The 20,531-nt window shown below is 53.2% G+C and overlaps 1 protein-coding gene across 3 annotated transcripts in view; it reads right to left on the bottom strand.

Moving 5' to 3' along the window:
• Positions 1–2,245: 2,245 nt before the first annotated feature.
• Positions 2,246–20,531, bottom strand: part of LOC116956058 (copine-4-like) — an 88,956-nt gene continuing 70,670 nt past the window's right edge. For all 3 annotated transcript variants that reach the window (XM_076053869.1, XM_076053868.1, XM_076053867.1), the window contains 5 exons: positions 20,320–20,374; positions 15,153–15,204; positions 13,303–13,436; positions 10,014–10,250; positions 2,246–2,642 (listed from right to left, as the gene is read on the bottom strand). In XM_076053869.1, coding sequence (XP_075909984.1) covers positions 2,511–2,642; positions 10,014–10,250; positions 13,303–13,436; positions 15,153–15,204; positions 20,320–20,374 — 610 coding nt within the window. In that variant the 3' untranslated portion in view covers positions 2,246–2,510. The remainder of the gene's footprint in view (positions 2,643–10,013; positions 10,251–13,302; positions 13,437–15,152; positions 15,205–20,319; positions 20,375–20,531) is intronic.

Genomic DNA, 20,531 nt, shown 5'->3' with positions numbered 1-20,531 from the left:
CGACGAATGGCTGGTGCTGGCATCGGGAAGCGGCAGGCAGCGGAGTGGTTGAGCGCACCACGCCACAAATCGGGTTCGATTCACGCTCACGGCCAACACCGGTGACAATTATCTGAACGGATCCGAGGTCTCCACCTAGGTCGACTCAGCCTCGAATGAGTACCTGGTGCGGTGTGTAAACATGTATTGTTGTTGTTAGTGTGTTTGTGTGTGCGTCTATATCGGAAGCATAAAAGACAGGGAGAGAGAGATTGGTTTGGGGGAGGATCAGGATTTTAAAACACCAGGGGACTCGTCTTAGCGGGTCATGGAGTCACGTGGCGGGAGGGGTCGTGAGGGCAGGGGGAGGGGTCGTGGGGGCAGGGGTCGTGGGGGCAGGGGGAGGGGTCGTGGGGGCAGGGGTCGTGGGGGCAGGGGGAGGGGTCGTGGGGGCAGGGGTCGTGGGGGCAGGGGTCGTGGGGGCAGGGGGAGGGGTCGTGGGGGCAGGGGGAGGGGCAGGGGAGCCCGCGTCGGGAGGGATCACTATACGAGCTGGAGAGCACGGCACACTCCGTGTGAGAAGGGCAGGCGAGTGGTGAGTGGTGAGTGAGTGGTGAGTGAGTGGTGAGTGAGTGGTGAGTGAGTGAGTGGTGAGTGAGTGGTGAGTGAGTGAGGGGCAGGCGAGTGAGTGAGTGGTGAGTGATGAGTGGTGAGTGAGTGGTGAGTGAGTGAGTGAGGAGTGAGTGATGAGTGGTGAGTGAGTGGTGAATGAGTGAGTGGTGAGTGAGTGGTGAGTGAGTAGTGAGTGAGTGGGGAATGAGTGAGTGGTGAGTGAGTGATGAGTGGGGAGTGGTGAGTGAGTGGTGAGCAAGTGAGTGGTGAGTGAGTAGTGAGTGAGTGGGGAATGAGTGAGTGGTGAGTGAGTGAGTGGTGAGTGAGTGGTGAGTGAGTCAGTGGTGAATGAGTCGTGAGCGAGTGGTGAGTGGCAGGCGAGTTATGAGTGAGTCGCGAGTGAGTGAGTGGTGAGTGATGAGTGGTGAGTGAGTGAGTGAGTGGTGAGTGAGTGAGTGGTGAGTGAGTAGTGAGTGAGTGGGGAATGAGTGAGTGGTGAGTGAGTGGTGAGTTGGTGAGTGAGTGGTGAGTGAGTGATGAGTGAGTGAGTGGTGAGTGAGTAGTGAGTGAGTAGGGAATGAGTGAGTGGTGAGTGAGTGAGTGGTGAGTGAGTCGTGAGTGAGTCAGTGGTGAATGAGTCGTGAGTGAGTGGTGAGTGGCAGGCGAGTGAGGAGTGAGTCGCGAGTGAGTGAGTGAGTGGTGAGTGATGAGTGGTGAGTGAGTGAGTGGTGAGTGAGTGAGTGAGTGGTGAGTGAGTGAGTGGTGAGTGAGTGAGTGGTGAATGAGTGAGTGGTGAGTGAGTGGGGAATGAGTGAGTGGTGAGTGAGTGAGTGGTGAGTGAGTGGTGAGTGAGTCAGTGGTGAATGAGTCGTGAGTGAGTGGTGAGTGGCAGGCGAGTGAGGAGTGAGTCGCGAGTGAGTGAGTGGTGAGTGATGAGTGGTGAGTGAGTGAGTGGTGAGTGAGTGAGTGGTGAGTGAGTGGGTAAGTGAGTGGGTGAGTGAGTGGTGAGTGAGTGAGTGGTGAATGAGTGAGTGATGAGTGGTGAGTGAGTGAGTGAGTGGTGAGTGAGTGAGTGAGTGATGAGTGGTGAGTGAGTGGGTGAGTGGTGAGTGAGTGGTGAATGAGTGAGTGATGAGTGAGTGGGTGAGTGAGTGATGAGTGAGTGGGTGAGTGAGTGGTGAGTGAGTGGTGAGTGAGTAGTGAGTGAGTAGTGAGTGAGTGGTGAGTGAGTGGGTGAGTGAGTGGTTAGTGGGTGAGTGAGTGGTGAGTGAGTGAGTGGTGAGTGAGTGGTGAGTCCCTCTACAATGGAGGTGCCATTATTGCTGAATTTGCGAGGAATGTTCCCTGCCTCGGAAGCCGTGATGACGAATATTGCTCAGGGGGGGGGGGTCTGGGGGTCTGTGGGGGGGTGCGGGAGGAGTGAAAAGTCACGGTGGGGGGGGACCTTAGATGCGGGGGGGGGTGGTTAGAGGGTCGAGGAGTGTAAACATCATCATCGTCATCATCATCATCATCGTCGTCGTCATCATCATCGTCATCATCATCATCGTCGTCGTCGTTAGAAATCGCTCACAGATCTCCAGCACCGGAGACTCATCAAGTACAAAACAATGGAGTGGGTGGTGGTGGTGGGGGTGGTGGGGGGGGGTGGTGGGGGGGTTAATTGTGGGTGGTGATGGGAGGGGGGGTTAATTGTGGGTGGTGGTGCGGGTGGTGGTGATGGGGGAGGGGGGTAATTGTGGGTGGTGGTGGTGGTGATGGTGATGGGAGGGGGGGAGTTAATTGTGGGTGGTGGTGGTGGTGATGGGAGGGGGGGGGGAGTTAATTGTGGGTGGTGGTGGTGATGCGAGGGGGGGGAGTTAATTGTGGGTGGTGGTGGTGGTGGTGGTGGGTGGGTGGGTGGTGGTGGCGGCGGTGCGCTACGGGGGTTGAGGGGGCGGCTGCGTCTGTTCGGGTTCCGTCCTGGGCACGATGCCCCGCGTGCTGTAGTACTCCACCACCTGCTTGGGCACCTCGGCGAGGACGCAGCGGGCGAGCGCGTCCGGCGATGCCTGCGCACGGCACGAGGCGAGCATCAGCGTCGGTACCGTCGTCATCATCGTCGTCGTGATCGGCACCGCCAGTGGCCCGTGTCAGAGTCAGATTCACACACTGAAGGGGGTGGGGGGCGTGGCCTCGCGGGGGTGGGGGGCGTGCCCTCACGGAGAGGGGGCGTGGCCGCATTGAGGGGGGCGTGTTAGACACGTCCCCCACGGTGAGGCAGATGTGATAGCTGCCTCCCCCGGTGCTTTTTCATTGCAGTTTTCATGACGAGCCCGGGCGAGCCTCAATATCTTTAAACACGTAGTACGTGAAATAAGTTAACCTGGAGTTTGTAAGGCGAGGACGTGAAATGAAGGGGTCTACAAACATTACGTTGGTGACACACACTGAGATAGTAACAGGCACGCGCTTATTGCCCGTGCTCCATCCGGTTACTGAGGGGTTGCGCAATCAGAGGGGAGGCTGAGCTCGTCGCTGCCTCACCTCTCTCTCGTCTCTTGCCGTATTTGCAGCAGAGCTCCGCAAATTTGGCGATTTTGACTCTAAAAATGACTGGAATCGTACAAAAATGGCATTTATAACATAGATCAGTGGAAAAATCTTCATGTTTATTTCATTAGATTTTTTTTTTTACACGGCTATTTTCATTGGCGTATGACAGCTGAGGCTCTGCCTCCCCTGCCACCCATGACCACACGCCCCTGACGGCCCCCTGTGAACCCTTCCACCAAACCTGGCAGTCTCGCCCCCAATCCTCTCGGCAGGCCATCCATCCTTGACACACACACACACACAGAGCCCGGCTCACGCATCATGCAGTGGCATCCCACGATGCCTGTCTCCACCGCACCAGGTACTCATTTGAGGCTGAGTCGACCTGGGGGAGGCCCGGGACCGGTTCAAATAATCGTCACCGTTGTTGGCCGTGAGCGGGAATCGAACTCGGGTCGCCGGGTTCATAGCGCAGCGTAGCGCTAACCGCTACACCACCGCTCCCCACACACACCCACTCACACACACTCTCACACACACACACTCACCCACACACACACACACACCCACACACACACCCCCACACCCACTCACACACCTACTCACACACCCACTCACACACCTACTCACACACCTACTCACACACCCACTCACACACCCACTCACACACCGACTCACACACCCACTCACACACACACTCACACACACTCACACACCCACTCACACACACACTCACACATACACTCACACATACACTAACACACACACTCACACACCCACACCCACTCACACACCCACTCACACACCCACTCACACACCCACTCACACACACACTCACACACACACTAACTCGGTCACAACAAAGGCTCCCCGTGTAGCCTTAAGCAGACAGTAGGGGCAAGTGCTGTTAACGAGTAGCAACTATGTGATGGCCGGAACGGCACATAAAGGGGGGGGGGGGGATGGCCAGCACCACGCCCGGCCGCCTTTGTCTCCCCAGTGGCGATGTTTACACACCGCCACCAGGTACTCATTTGAGGCTGAGTCGACCTAGGGGAGGCCGCGAGCGGGAATCGACTTGTGGTTTGCCGGGGGTTCGCAATGCAGCGCACAGCGACAAAGGTCCCCCGTGTAGCCTTCACAGACTGTTGGGGCAAGTGCTGTAAGTAGCGAGTGGCAGCGCCTATGAAGGCTACCGGCACGGCAACACGAGGCGGTTTGGGTGGTCAGCGCCACAACGCCCGGCCACCTTTGTCTCCCCACAAGAGACGAAGGTTCCCACCCCCGTATGGCCCCGCATATTAACAGAGCGTCGTGGCAAGTGCCGTGGAACGATGGCGCCACACGGCACGCACGCGGACGATCGAGTCCACAAGTAGCGTCAACAACAACAACACCACCACCACCAACAACACCAAAATCGCACTATCGCCGGATAAAAGCGACGGTGTTTTTGTCCGTGATGTGTTTTTTTTGTTTGTCTGTGTCAAGCCAGCGGGACTACGAGAGGGGCAATCAGCCGGGCCGTTCCCTTCGGCCGCGTCTCCCTCTCTGCTTTCATCAGCACGCGGACAGCACCCAGCACCGATGCAGCGTGAATTTTTTATGCAGTTTGCTTGATGTATTTTTAGTATCGAGCATTGGGGAGGGGGGGGAGGGGGCCTTGCGATGCTCGGGTAGAGAGAGAGAGAGCAGGAAGAGACAGTGGCACTACAATCACGCAGTAGAGACACGAGTGTGCGTGCATAACGCTTGCTCTGAGCGTATGTGTTGTGTGTTATGCATTGGGGGGGGGGGGGGGGGAGCGGTGGTGCAGCGGTTAGCGCTACGCTGCGCTACTAGCCCGGCGACCCGGGTTCGATTCGTGCTCACGGCCAACAACACCCAGTGACGATGATCTGAACCGGTCCCGGGCCTCCCCTAGGTCGACTCAGCCTCGAATTTGTAGCTGGTGCGCTGTTTAAACATCGCCACTGGGAAGACAAAGGCGGCCGGGCGTGGCGCTGGCCACCCACCCGCTCGTGTGCCACAGTGCCGGCACTATAGCTGCTACTCGCTAACAGCACTTGCCCCAACAGTCTGTTAAGGCTATACAGGGGATCTTTGCCAGTGTCTTTGCAGATGCACACACATATGCACACATGAATATATTCATAAGAATGCACAAAGGCACCAATGCACCAACGTGCACGGAAGATAAAGATGCCCTGTGCAGTCCCTTTACAACCTGTTTGATGTGCTATGAAGAAGGACCATTAACCGAAACGTCGTCTTTCACACAATTTGCATTTCAAGGCCACGCAGTTTCATTGATGAATGTGCCGGGGATTTTTTTTTGCCAACGCACTCCCCCACCAGGTAATGGGGTGGGCTTAAGAGCCGTTAGCGAGCGCCTATTAAGGCCGCTGTAGGGCACAAGACAATGGTGTATGGCGGCACCACACCCGGCCGCCTTTGTCTCCCCCAAATGCTGATGTTGACACACCACACGTACCAGGGCACTCATGTTGAGGCTGAGTCGACCTGGGAGAGGCCCAGTACCGGTGCAGGCGTGCGTCACTGAATCGGAAATGAAACTGGGATCGTCGGGTTCGGAGCGCTGTGCGCTAACCACCACACTACTGCACCCCCCCCCCCCCCGCCAGTGACGATTATCACCCGACACCAGGCGCTCATTTGCATGCGGAGCCGATCACAGACACACTTATAGCCCCCCCTTTTCCACTTGCACATCCGAGCCAAGCCAACGCGGGGCCACCACGTTACGGGTGATTGTTTACTGGCTATTTGCCGTGGAGAGTTCTCTCTCTCTCTCTCTGATTTGTCTCTCAATCTCTCTCCCCCGTCTCTCTAACTCTCCATCTCTCAGCGTGTCTCTCTCTCTCTCTCTGCGCTTCTCCATATCTCTCTCTCTCTCAATCTATCTCCCTCCTGTACCTCTCCACCTTCACATCCCTCTCCCTGTCGGTGAAGCTGGCTGTCACGATCCCAACGGCCTCCTACGATGGAGACGGCGTAGTGTAGAATCTGTCTAGCGCACCTACGCTTATCGAACCACAACCCTCACCTGTACGCATTGAACCACAACTTCACCTGTGTGCATTGAACCACAACCCTCACCTGTGTACATTGAACCACAACCTCACCTGTGTACATTGAACCACAACTTCACCTGTGTACATTGAACCACAACCTCACCTGTGTACATTGAACCACAACCCTCACCTGTATACATTGAACCACAACCTCACCTGTACGCATTGAACCACAACCTCACCTGTGTACATTGAACCACAACCCTCACCTGTGTACATTGAACCTCAACCTTCACCTGTGTACATTGAACCACAACCTCACCTGTGTACATTGAACTACAACCTCACTTGTGTGCATTGAACCACAACCTCACCTGTGTACATTGAACCACAACCCTCACCTGTGTCCATTGAACCACAACCCTCACCTGTGTACATTGAACCACAACCTCACCTGTGCGCATTGAACCACAACCTCACCTGTGTACATTGAACCACAACCTCACCTGTGTACATTGAACCACAACCCTCACCTGTACGCATTGAACCACAACCTCATCTGTGTACATTGAACCACAACTTCACCTGTACGCATTGAACCACAACCTCACCTGTACGCATTGAACCACAACCCTCACCTGTGCGCATTGAACCACAACCTCACCTGTGTACATTGAACCACAACCTTCACCTGTGTACATTGAACCACAACCTCACCTGTGTACATTGAACCACAACCCTCACCTGTGTACATTGAACCACAACCTCACCTGTGTACATTGAACCACAACCTCACCTGTGCTCATAGATCCACAACCTTCACCTGTACGCATTGAACCACAACCCTCACCTGGGTACATTGAACCACAACCTCATCTGTGTACATTGAACCACAACTTCACCTGTACGCATTGAACCACAACCTCACCTGTACGCATTGAACCACAACCTCACCTGTGTGCATTGAACTACAACCCTCACCTGTGCGCATTGAACCACAACCTCACCTGTGTACATTGAACCACAACCTTCACCTGTGTACATTGAACCACAACCTCACCTGTGTACATTGAACCACAACCCTCACCTGTGTTCATTGATCTACAACCCTCACCTGTGTACATTGAACTACAACCTCACCTGTACGCATTGAACCACAACCCTCACCTGTGTACATTGAACCACAACCTTTACCTGTGCGCATTGAACTACAACCTCACCTGTACGCATTGAACCACAACCTCACCTGTGTACATTGAACCACAACCTCACCTGTGTACATTGAACCACAACCCTCACCTGTGCGCATTGAACCACAACCTCACCTGTGTACATTGAACCACAACCTCACCTGTGTACATTGAACCACAACCTCACCTGTGTACATTGAACCACAACCCTCACCTGCGCGCATTGATCCACAACCTTCACCTGTCTATAAATCCCTCCTCCGCGATCTTGCCCCACGTGATCTCGCTTCTCACGTCTCTCGCTTCCTCTGTTCCCGTCCTCCACGCTCCCCGGTCGCTGCCGTCACCTCGCTGTGCCTGCCCCCGCCCCCTGCCACGCCCACTCTCGCTCTCTCGCTCCTCCTTCTCCCGACTCGCTTCCTTCTACCGGAGCAAGCTCCCACTGCAGCGCACAAAGCGAGCATCTCCACTACAACCACAGCAACCTGCAGCTTCCATTGCTCCCTGAGAACAGCCCCCTCCCCCCCAACTCTGATCCCTCCCTCTAGCCCAGCAGCATCGTCCTGATACTTTCTGTCCCCGTCCCCTATCACTACCACTATCACTGCCCCTACCTCTATCACTATCACTACCCCTCTCACTACCACTATCACTACCCCTACCTCTATCACTACCACTATCACTACCACTATCACTACCACTATCACTACCTCTATCACTACCACTATCACTACCACTATCACTACCACTATCACTACCTCTATCACTACCCCTATCACTACCCCAATCAGTACCCCTATCACTACCCCTATCATTATCACTCCCCCTACCACTATCACTACCCCTATCACTACCCCTATCACTACCCCTATCACTACCCCTATCGCTACCCCTATAACTACCCCCATCACTACCCCTATCGCTACCCCTATAACTATCACTACCCCTATCACTCCCCCTACCACTATCACTACCCCTATCACTATCACTACCCCTATCACTACCCCTATCGCTACCCTTATAACTATCACTATCACTACTCCTATCACTATCACTACCCCTATCACTACCCCTATCGCTACCCCTATAACTATCACTACCCCTATTACTATCACCCCCTACCACTATCACTACCCCTATCACTATCACTCCCCATATTACTACCCCTATCACTACCCCTATCACTACCCCTATCACTATCCCCAGTCACTACCCTTATCACTACGCCTACCCCCTAGCCAAATCACCATCCCTACCCCTATCACTACCACCTACCCATATCACAACCCCTATCACGACCCCTATCCATATTACCCCTATCACTACCCCTACCCATATCACTACCACAACCGCTATCACTACCCCTATCACTAACCCTACGCCTATTACTACCCCAACCCCTATCACTCCCCCTATCCCTACTTAACCACTCCCGCCTATTCTCACGTCATATAACCACACCACCACTTTTAACAATAATCCCATCTTATGTACAATTTAATAATCGTTGCAAAGTGCCTTGTTTCAGGGCGCTGGGATATAAATATTTCGAAGATAATAAACGTTGTGATCCTCTAATAAACGTTGTGATCCTCTCTGCTCCCTTCATTATAACGTCTCTGGGAAAGTGGGATTCAGTGGGTGGGCGAGTGAGTGGATGGGTGAGTGCGTGGGTGGGTGGGTGAGTGAGTGAGTGGATGGGTGAGTGGGTTGTTGAGTGGGCTAGTAAGTGGCTGGGTGAGTGAGTGGATGAGTGGGTGAGAGAGTTGGCGGGTGAGTAAGTGGGTGAGTGAGTGAATGAGTGGGTGGATCAGCGGGTGAGGAGATGGCTGTATTAGTGGTTAAGCAAGTGGGCGGATGAGTGAGTGGGTGAATGTGTGAGTGGGTGGATTAGTGGGCGAGTGGGTGAACGTGTGAGTGGGTAAGTGAGTGGGTGACTGAGTGAATAGGTTAATGAGTGAGCAGGTTGGTGGGCCAGTGAGTGGGTGCATGGGTGACTGTGTAGATGAGTGTGTAGATGAGTGTGTAGATGAGTGGGTATTTGAGTGTGTAGATGAGTGGGTATTTGAGTGTGTAGATGAGTGGGTATTTGAGTGTGTAGATGAGTGTGTAGATGAGTGTGTAGATGAGTGGGTATTTGAGTGTGTAGATGAGTGGGTATTTGAGTGTGTAGATGAGTGGGTATTTGAGTGTGTAGATGAGTGTGTAGATGAGTGGGTATTTGAGTGAGCAAGTAGGTGGGTGGATCAGTGGGTGGGTTCATGAGTGTGTATATGAGTAGGTACGTGAGTGAGTAGGTGGGTGGGTATGTGAGTGGGTGGGTGCGTGAGTGGCTACGTGAGTGTGTAGATGAGTGGGTACGTGAGTGAGTAGGTGGGTGGGTATGTGAGTGGGTGGGTGCGTGAGTGGCTACGTGAGTGTGTAGATGAGTGGGTACGTGAGTGAGTAGGTGGGTGGGTATGTGAGTGGGTGGGTGCGTGAGTGTCAAGGTGAGTGGCTACGTGAGCGATCGAGCGAGATGCGGCAGCTTCTGCGCCTGCACCCCCACCTCCATCTCCCCACCTCCATCCCCCCCCACACCTCCATCCCCCCCACCTCCATCCTCCACCCCCCCCCCTCCCCACCTCCCCCCCACCCCCCCCACCCCCCCACCCCCTCTCACGTTCTTGAAGTCACGGAAGGGCACGAACTGGACGATGTCTCGCGCCGCTGGCTCCCCGCGGGGGGCCCTGAGCACGCCGTCGTCGCCGTCCAGCGCGTGCATGTCGCCAAAGTCGGCGTTGCCCACGCCCACGATGACGATGGACATGGGCAGGTGGGAGGCGCGCACGATGGCCTCGCGCGTGTCGCCCATGTCGGTGACCACGCCGTCCGTCAGGATGAGCAGGATGAAGAATTGCTGCGCGCGACGGGGGGTGGTAGGTGGGAGGGGGTTAGGAGGAGGAGGAGGAGGGGCAGGAGGAGGGGGTAGGAGAGAGAGGTAGGAGGAGGACGAGGTAGGGAAACGAAGTAAGAGGAGAACGAGGAGGAGGTAGAAGGAGGTAGGAGGGGGAGGACGAGGTAGGAAAGAGGGTGGAGGAGGAGGAGGAGGCCGAGGGAGATGAGAGATGGTCAGCAGCTAAAGGAGGCGGTAGGTAAGACACACCAACAACAACAACGTGCTTTGATTTAAATCTTTCGTGACTGCAGGGATTCATATTCTTGGTTGTTTCAGTAATGTCACGTAGAAGGGAAACAATAAAATAATTAAAATATAAAACAATAAAATTCTCACGACGTTTCGACTGCAACACAAGCAATCATCATCAGGTGTGAAAACCACAGCAAGAAAATTTGAAAAAAAGTTGCGTTTTTTAACGTTAGCACCACGGAGAGCGATTTGGCAGTTATTCAGATGGATGAGTCCATCTATGTTCGGAAAAGAGGAGGGGGGAGACGAAAAATTAATGTATGCGGTCTGAAAGCCACCGTAAGCGTGAACAATCAATTAAGACCCGAAATGGTTTATCAAATCCTTCCAATGATTGCTAAGCCAGAATCCATCTTCTCGGTTGAAATTGTCTCTGTTTGTATATGTGGATAGCCTCATGAACGAATCTCTCATGATAGCCAGATGGCTTGCAAAGAACCTCTGTCTTGGAGAAGTCAATGTCGATTGAACACATTACATAAAATCCGTGATCTGGTTCCGTCTGTAAAAGATGTGATTTCGGACATACAGTACCCTGGCGTCTACAAACTAAGTTGCCTCTCTGGTAGTAGTTACATTGGAGAAACCAAACGACATGTCTCGGACCGCATTCGTAAACACAAAGCAGACCTAAAACACGGTAGGACCAACACCTCGGCCGTGGCAGATCACTGTTATAATTCAGTAGGCTCACATGACATTGACTTCTCCAAGAGAGAGGTTCTTTGCAAGCCATCTGGCTACCATGAGAGATTCGTTCATGAGGCTATCCACATATACAAACACAGAGACAATTTCAACCGAGAAGATGGATTCTGGCTTAGCAATCATTGGAACGATTTGATAAACCATTTCGGGTATTAATTGATTGTTCACGCTTACGGTGGCTTTCAGACTGCATCCATTATTTTCGTCTCCCCCCTCCTCTTTTCCGAACACAGATGGACTCGTCCATCTGAATAACTGCCAAATCGCTCTCCGTGGTGCTAAAGTTAAAAATAACCGCCACTTTTTTCAAATTTTCTTGCTGTGGTTTTTCACACCTGATGATGATTGCTTGTGTTGCAGTCGAAACGCCGTGAGAATTTTATTGTTATACATTTTTATTATTTTATTGTTTCCCTTCTACGTGGTGACTTTACCGAAAGAACCAAGAATAACAACTTGTTTATTCCGCGCCTTTCATGGCAGGAGGGGGGGGCATCGGTCCCGCCACTGCACGCGTGGGTGGTGGAGGATGGTGGGAGGGTGGCGGAGTGAATAATTCACGGCGTGGCACGGCGTGGCACGGCGTGGCACGGCACGGCGTGGCACGAGAGAGGGGGGCAGGGGGAGGTGAGGGGGTGGGTGATGGGGGGGGCGACATCTGAAGCTGCGGCATCTCCACTTCTTCTTCTTCCGAGCCAGAGACACCGACGACAATTTAACATTCAGGTAGCAGTCGAGCCGGCAGACAGCCTCGTCTGAAGCCAGCGGAGTGTACCACCATCGCTGGCGTGATGTCTCCTTCATCTTCATATGTTGTGGATCGGGGCATCGCGCCTGTTTCTGGATGATCACAGTCGCCACACTGCTACTGGAGAGTTTTTATTCTACATCTGTGCATCATCAGGTATCGGTATCCACTGCCATAGTTTGTGCAGTGGATGCGATTTAGGGTGGACCATGAGCAGCTTTGTGGAAGATCAAACCCCAGGCATCTTCTGCGTTGGATCTTTCACGACAAGGAGTTTTATATTCTTGGTTCTTTCGGTAAAGTCACGTTGAAGGGAAACAATAAAATAATAATATATATAAAACAATAACATTCTCACGACGTTTCGACTGCAACACAAGCAGTCATCATCAGGTGCTTATTGTTTAATATATATTTTATTATTTTATTGTTTCCCTTCAACGTGACTTTACCGAAAGAACCAAGAATATGAATCACTGCAGTCACGAAAGCTTGAAATCAAGACAAGGAGTTTGTTTGTGGCTTCTTTTTTTTCAATTCTCTCTCTCTCTCTCTCACCCCCCGTGGTCGCGTGGATTTTCACTCCGGGTTATCTCCACATTGAGAATCAACATCGCGCGTTTAGAGCATCCGGTCGCTGTACATTTCCACGTGGCGATGATAAGCCCACTTGAGCTCAGATATCATTTGTGACAGCCAGGTCGCTTCTGAAGAAGAGCTACAGTACGCAGTCGCCCAGGTGGGGCCTTACCTGGTAAAATAAAATAAAGCAGTTATATTTTGATTTAAAGCTTTCGTGACTGCAGTGATTCACATTCTTGGTTCTTTCGGTAAAGTCACGTTGAAGGGAAACAATAAATTAATAATATATAAAACAATAAAATTCTCACGACGTTTCGACTGCAACACAAGCAGTCATCATCAGGTGTGATGATGACTGCGTGTGTTGACTGCTTGTGTTGCAGTCGAAACGTTGCGAGAATTTTATTATATATCCTTAGCTCTTTCGGTAAAGTCACGTTGAAGGGAAACAATAAAATAATGAAATAAATATTTTATTATTTCCCTTCAACGTGACTTTACCGAAAGAGCTAAGAATATGAATTACTGCAGTCACGAAAGCTTTAAATCAAAATTTGAGAATTTTATTGTTTTTTATATATATTTTATTATTTTTATTGTTTCCCTTCAACGTGACTTTACCGAAAGAACCAAGAATATAAAGCAGTTACAGTTTAGTTTTTAGTGTCCGGTGCGGGGTGGGGGGTGGTGGGGGCCAAGCAGGGCCAGGGGCCACGTCCGTACCGTCGCTTCGCCCGTCACCTGCTCCTCCAGGGCCCAGCGCGCCACCTTGCCGATGATGGGCGCGATGTTGGTCGGTCCGTAGAGCTGCAGCTTCGGGAGGCAGTTCTGGTAGGCCTCCACCACGCCCTGGATGCCTGCTCGTGGCGGGGGGGGGGGCACGGGGGGTGGGGGAAGGGGAAGCGGGGGGGAGGGGGGCAACCGATCGAATCGATCTGACTCCCCTGTCATGACAATGCCCCAAAGGTCAATTGATTTTGTCGCGCGAGGGACCTCTCCCTCGTTATTCGCGATGGGGCAATACCCTCCGGAGGCGCTCGTGAGCAGCGATCGTTTCGTGGGCAATGATATTGCCACCCCCCCCCCCCCCCCCCCCCACGAACATCGCACGCGCAAAACGACTGCCCAGATCCACAAGAGTTTTTTTGGGGGGGATATATCGCGTAAATGTATAATTGTGTCGTTAAACCCCGCCACCACCCGACACAGCCAATCAGTAAAATGTGATGTCGTCACTTATGAGCCAGTCACGTTCTAAAGCTTCGAGAAATTATCTCTCTCTCATCTCTCAACATCTCATCAGGATCCAGCGTGCCGGGGGGGGAGTGGGAGGGTGGGGGGAGTGGTGGTGAAGGTTGGCATGCACGAGGCGGTGGGGATTTTGGGGCAGTGTTGGCACGGTGGTTCCCCATGTGGTAGTTTAAAAATAAATATATATTCTTTTTTTTGTGTGTGCGTATATAATGATGGCCCGATAGATGACGCGCGTGAAGCATGTGCAGCAACACGCGCCGTCAGCCAACCTGGTTGTGAAAAGCAGGGGGATAGAAAGACGGGGACCGAACTCAAACCAACACCGAAAGGGCAAGGGGTAAATTATTTTGTTCATCACCATGGGGTAGTGAGTGATTTGGTTGCACGAGTCTCAATAAGCACGGGTTCCTCCGCAGGGCGATGCTATCGACGCGCCTGTTTGCGCCCCCGTTATTTGTCCTCGTTTGCACCACTGCCAACGCAGCATCACAACAGCAACAGCCGAAATGTGTGTTTTTTTTACCCTTCCTAGGAAACGTCCTACCATCGCTCGCGCAACAGAAGCCTCCGAAGCGTCCGCCCTCCGCGACTCTGACACGGAACGCTTGCGACCTTAAAATCTGAACACAACACCCCCGGCGATGCGACGTGTTGTGATGAAAGCCGACTGCCCGGAGAGAACCCCACGCGTGCAATGAACGGGGCGACAACTCTGTCCCGTGCATGCGGAACGGGCGGAGTCCATATGTTTACGTGCGCGTGTTGAACTTCTTTCGCACCGTCGCTGTGTGTGTGTGTGCGTGCTTGTTTGTGCGGTCATTGACGAGCGGGCTGGGACCGCCAACCTGCTGCTTGAAGCCTGGGTTTGTCTCGGTACGGTGCGAAAGAAGTCCAACACATACGTACGTGTTGTTCAAAGGGCAGAGCGCATTTGTCTCTTGAACGGCCCTCTGTGAGCAGCATCCCAGAGCGCACCGTCGTACAACAGCAGCCAACGGGTCCGTGGAGCCAATGGGAGGAGGTCATTCGCCTGGGCTCGCGGACGAGTTGGGGGGGGGGGGGGGCTTGCGCGTGCGCTCATTGGCCGAGCGGGCGCGTGACGTCACAACGCAGCGGTCGGTAAAGAGCGCCGCGTGGAACGCGTGGAATGCGTGGATTGGATTCCAGAGCGCAGGTCATTTGCATAAATAGAAGCCTGGTCGATTGTCAATGGCCCACAATTCTGTGCATGTACGGTGGCGACTCTTCTCGATTTGAATCGACACGAAGGGGGGGGGGGGGGCGGCGGGGGATTGATCGGCACGGCGACGCTTCCTTACCTTCGCACTCCGGGTTATCAGGGTTGAAGTTCAAGGGGAAGTCGTGTGACACCTGTGGGTGAGGCGGGGGGAGTACAAAGACAAATATCCCCCGTGTAGCCTTAACAGACTTTTGGAGCAAGTGCTGTTAGCGACCGCCTATGAAGTACACGAAGGGGTGGGTAGACACACACACACAAGCACGACCGCCTTTGTCTCCCTCGTGGCGATGTTTACACAATGCATCAAGTACTCATTTGAGGCTGAGTCGACCTAAGGGAGGCTCAGGAACAGTTCAGATAATCGTCACTCGTGTTGGCCGTGAGCGGGAATCGAACCCTGGTCGCCAGGTTCGTAGCGCAGCGTGCTAACTGATACACTACCGCTCCCCACAAAGATAAATACAAAGATCCCCCATATAGCCTGTAACAAACTTAGGGAAGTGCTGTTAGCGAGCACCTAAGAAGGCCGGTACAGCACACGAAGGGGTGGGTGGCACACACACACAACAACAACCGCCATTCGCCATTAAGTGGTGGTGACGTCACCACGAGGCTTGTGCCAGGACATGTGCACCTTGAGGCCACGTGGAGTGTCGAACGCCCGCTGGCAGGAGGTCACGGGGCAGACCCAGGTGCCATGGGTCGACTGACTTAGATGACTGGCTGATGCACTACCTGTGCCCCCTAATGTGCCAACCTGCTGTGCTTTAGCCATCCGGCGCTCCGCTCGTTGTTGTGAGCGTTGCTCCTCCACCCTCCGTTGTTGTTGGAGGGCGACTACCTCCAACTGCCCAGTAGCGTCCTTCACGAGCCTCCTCCACAGAGGCCGATCTTGACACCGCTGGTACCAGTCATCGGCAAGTCCACTCAGCTCCACGTCCTCCTGTACCACATCACTCCATCTCTTCTCTAGCCCGTGCCGCGCCCGCTTAGCCCCCTCAATCCGGCTGAATAAAAGCTGTTTCGGCATGCGGTGGCTGGCCATGCGGGCTACATGACCCAGCCATCGCAGCCTTGCCCACCGGAGGAGCTCACCAATGGGACCTTGCCTAGATCTTTCAAGGATTTGTGAGCTCCTCACAACAATCCAGTCTGGTTAAAACCCAGGATGGATCGTAGGCAGGCCAGCCTAAATGTTTCTAACCGGCGTAGATGTTCCATTAGGGGGGTCCACGTTTCGCAAGCGTAGAGAAGGGAGGGAATGGCTGTGGCCGAGAAGACCTGAAGCTTAGTGCGGAGCGACAGACCAGGTAGCTTCCACACAGCGTTACGCAACCGATGAAAAGATAATGCCGCTCGACTGATTCGGAGTGAGACCTCTGCTGTTAAACTGGAGCCGGTCATAAGCACACTTCCCAGGTATGGGAAACTCTCCACTCTCTCCACAACTGCCCCATCACCGATTGGGAGTTGTGGGGGTGGAGTGTCCGATGGTACAAAATACCCAGGCAGGTGCTTAGTTTTGGTGGGGCTGATGGTAAGGCCCCATCTCTTAGTGGCACGCTCCAGTCTCAGCAGCAGCGTCTCCAACTCCTCCTCTGAATGAGCAGCTATTACCAAATCATCAGCATACATAACGTGGTTGAGCAAAAGGGAGCCATCCCTTGACCGCACCCGGGCATGGATCAGCCTCCCATTATATCTGTACCATATGGAGATTCCCCCGGTACAGCTATTGAAGGCTTCACAAACTACGTGGTCGAAATAGATGTTAAATAATGTGGGAGCCAGAGGACATCCCTGTCGCACCCCAAGGTGTACAGGGAAAGGCTCGGACTCCCGGCCACGTAGTTTTACCCAGGCCCTCTCACCATCATGAAGGTCCTTAATGATCGTGAGCAGAGGGTCAGGTACTCCGAAAGCACGAAAAACAACCCGGAGCCCAGGCCTATTGATGGTGTCATAGGCCTTGACCAGGTCAATAAAGCAGAGATGTAGATCTTGCTGGAATTCCCTACTCCTCTGCTGTAGGAGACGGACAGAAAATATGGCATCTGTGCAGGACCGCCCTTTCCTGAAACCCCACTGGGGCTCCGCAAGCCACTCCTCAGCATGCCTGGCAAGGCGATGTTGAATAATCCTTTCCAGGACCTTTCCCGGCACACTGAGGAGTGAAATGCCCCTGTAGTTGTTACAGTCTGCGCGGTCCCCCTTCTTAAAGAGGGGGACCACCAGGGCATCCTTCCAATCCTGCGGAACCAGTCCAGTGGTCCAGACTGTTGTTATTATGTCATATAGGGCAGTCTGTGCACAAACTCCACCCTCCCTCAGCATTTCGCTTGGGAGATCATCTCTGCCCACTGCCTTTCCTGGTCTCAGACTCCGGATCGCCCTCAGTACTTCCTCAACAGATGGCACCTCAGCCAGCCACTCACAGGGGGTAACTTCTTCCAATATTTGAAGCACCGCAGCCTCAGCAGGGTCATCCTCACTTTGTGCCATGATATTTTCCTGGCTGAGGGATTTTCCCTCCCCCAGGACCTCACAGAAATGCTCAGCAAATCTGCAAACCTGTTCCTGGGGGTTGGAGATTGGATCACCGTTTTTTCTCCCAATGATGGTAATAGGTGTGGTGCTGCAGGTTACATTTTTGATGGAGTTAAATAGAGATTTGTGATCGCGGGTCACTGAGGCAGACTCCATCTCCTCAGCAACCCGCGACCACCACCCATCCTTGCAGCGCCTCACGGCTCTCCGAACCACCGAGCGAAGGTTGCGGTAAGCCTCCTCATTCTCTGATGTGGGATTCTGTAGCCGATGACAGTGGGCCTGTCGCTTTTTCTCAACCATCCTGAACACCTCTGTCAGCCAGGGTCTCTGGGGAGGTCCTGACCGCGTACCCAAAGCAGACATTGCAGCCGCATGAGTCACAGTTCTAAACCTCGCCCATTTACCCTCGACATCAGGAGGAGTGGGGGGTGATGCCAACCCCAGCCGCAGGCGATGATGAAATTCTCGCTTGAAACTTTCATCAGATAACTGAGACCAGGCCACTTTATGTTGGAATGGGGTCCGGGGTGTACACCCACCACCGGAGTGGCAGAATGGCAGGTGCATCTTACAGATGACTAATCGATGGTCAGAGGGCAGATCAGCGCCACGGTACGTCCTGGTGTCAAGGACATGGGCTCGCATCCGCTGGTCCGTCACTATGTAGTCCAGCAGATGTTCTTGCTTGGACCCGGCATGCATCCATGGTGTTGTGTGGATGCGCCGATGCTGGAACAGAGTGTTGCTAATTACAAGCCCATGGGCTGCACAAAAATCTAGCAGCCTCCTTCCGTCGTTACTGAGCTGATCTGGCCCATGCCCTCCAATCACTCCAGACCAGGTGCCAGCATCATGACCAACTCGGGCATTGAAGTCACCCAACATACACACGTGTACACACACACACCCGTACGCACAAACACGCGCGTGCACACATACATAAACGTGTACACACACTGAGTAATAGGCCACAAACACAGCAGTCGATTATTTAGAACAGTGCTTCTCTACCGTTGTTCATTCCCCGGCTCTCACACTTCCCACCCCACTCCATCTTCACGGCCACATCGTTTGACCAACTGCGCATGCGCGACCGAGGGATTTCAGAGGGCCCGGGGTGGTGGCCGATGGCTGTCTATAAATTACAAACTTTGTTTTACTTTACCAGGTAAGGCCCACTGAGCTCTATAGCTCTTGTTCAGAAGCCACTTGGCTATCACAATTGATAGCTCAACAAAGTGGCTTACCGTGTGGAAATGTCTCGCAGTAGCCAAACCAAATACTCTGAACGCGTGTTGTTGATTCTCAATGTGGAGGGGAAAACCGAAGGACCCGGAGAAAAATCCACGTGACCACCACGGGGAGAGAGAGAGACACGCAAATTCTAAATATACAGCAGGCGTCAGGGTCAGGATTGAACCCACTGCTTCCTGTATACCAGGCGAGGTAGTTAATATCTCACCACGCGGAGAGAGAGAGAAATACGCAAACTCCAAATATACAGCAGGCGTCAGGGTCGGGATCGAACCCACGGCTTCCTGTATAAACCAGGCGAGGTAGTTAACATCTCCTAGCCACCGTGGCGTCCAATCGTCTGTAGCCGTGCTACGCCAGGGCGACCAATAGAGAGGGGAGGGCGAGGTGGGGGTGGGGAGGGCGTGGATCGGCCACTGAACAGCACAGTGGAGTATTATCTGTCCTAGCTTGCGAACGGCGAGCTGCTTGTATTGAATTATCTGCTTTCATTTTGTGAAATCAACAGGGAATTTGTTTATTATTATGATTGAATCAATTAAATATTTTATGCAGATGTGGGTGTTTTCCAGGCCCCTGCACCCTCATCTTTAGTCCCCACCCCTTTTCAAAGAGTCCCCGCCCCTCCATCTTTACGCCCCGCCCCCTTCCTCTTTAGACCCCGCCCTTTCCTCTTTAGACCCCACTCCTTTTCAAAGAGTCCCCGCCCCTTCCTCTTTAGACCCCGCCCCTTCCTCTTTAGACCCTGCCCCTTCCTCTTTAGACCCCACCCCTTTTCCGTCAGGCCCTGCCCCTCCCCCCGTGCAAGGGCCGTGCTAGTTTTGGAGTTTAAAGGCAATGGCGCTTTGGGGTTTTTCTTTTCTTAAATTTTATCCGCTCCAGCCGAGTTGCTTTGAGTGAGAGACAGCGTGAGTGGGGTGGTGGTGGTGGTGGGGGTTGTGATAGAGGTGGGGGGGGGGGGCGTAGATCGGTAAGAGGTGGGATAGAGGCAGTGCCGGATGATCCTCGTAGCAAAAATGGCTACAAATATAGCTTGCTAAATGCTTTCAAGCTTGCTCTATTACTATAGTACTATACCGCCTTCAACTTTTACGAGCAACTGGGTGTTTAAGGTTAGCGATTTGTCGTATTATCTGGCTGTATATCAAATGAAAAAAAAATAACAATTACTTTACTGTGCAAGTAAAAAAATTGGTGCTTTAATATTTACGTGTTTTATTTCAAATTCAGGGCACCTTTATAACGACATAAGCTACAGGCCCCGCACCAACTTAATCCGGCACTGGGTAGGGGGCGATGCTGCTTCACGATCAGCACCCACCGAGAACACACTTAGAGCAAAATAATGATCAACAATCATCGTCGTCGTCATGTTTGCAAGATGGCAAATTGGCAGTCAGCTTTCGAAGGACGCCAGGGCAAGCAATGGCCGCTCAACTCACCACGTACTCCGGAGGAATCCTCGCCCCAAATCCAAATGCCGGGAACATCTTGTCACTGTGGTGGCCGGTGTGGGATAGGGGCGGGAGGGGGAGAGGAGGTATGGGGGGAGGGGTAAAGTGGGGGGGGGGGGGGTGTGGGGGGTGAAGGAGGCAGGGGAGCAGTAGGGGGGAAGGGGGTTAGGTCAGAGGCAGGGGGTCAGAAGGGGGGTCAA

The sequence above is a fragment of the Petromyzon marinus genome, chromosome 63, assembly GCF_048934315.1.
Source record: "Petromyzon marinus isolate PM22_M1 ecotype Great Lakes invasive population chromosome 63, UKy_Petmar_22M1.pri1.0, whole genome shotgun sequence".
In the NCBI taxonomy this organism is placed as follows: domain Eukaryota; kingdom Metazoa; phylum Chordata; class Hyperoartia; order Petromyzontiformes; family Petromyzontidae; genus Petromyzon; species Petromyzon marinus.
This window is presented reverse-complemented; position numbering and strand designations above follow the sequence as displayed.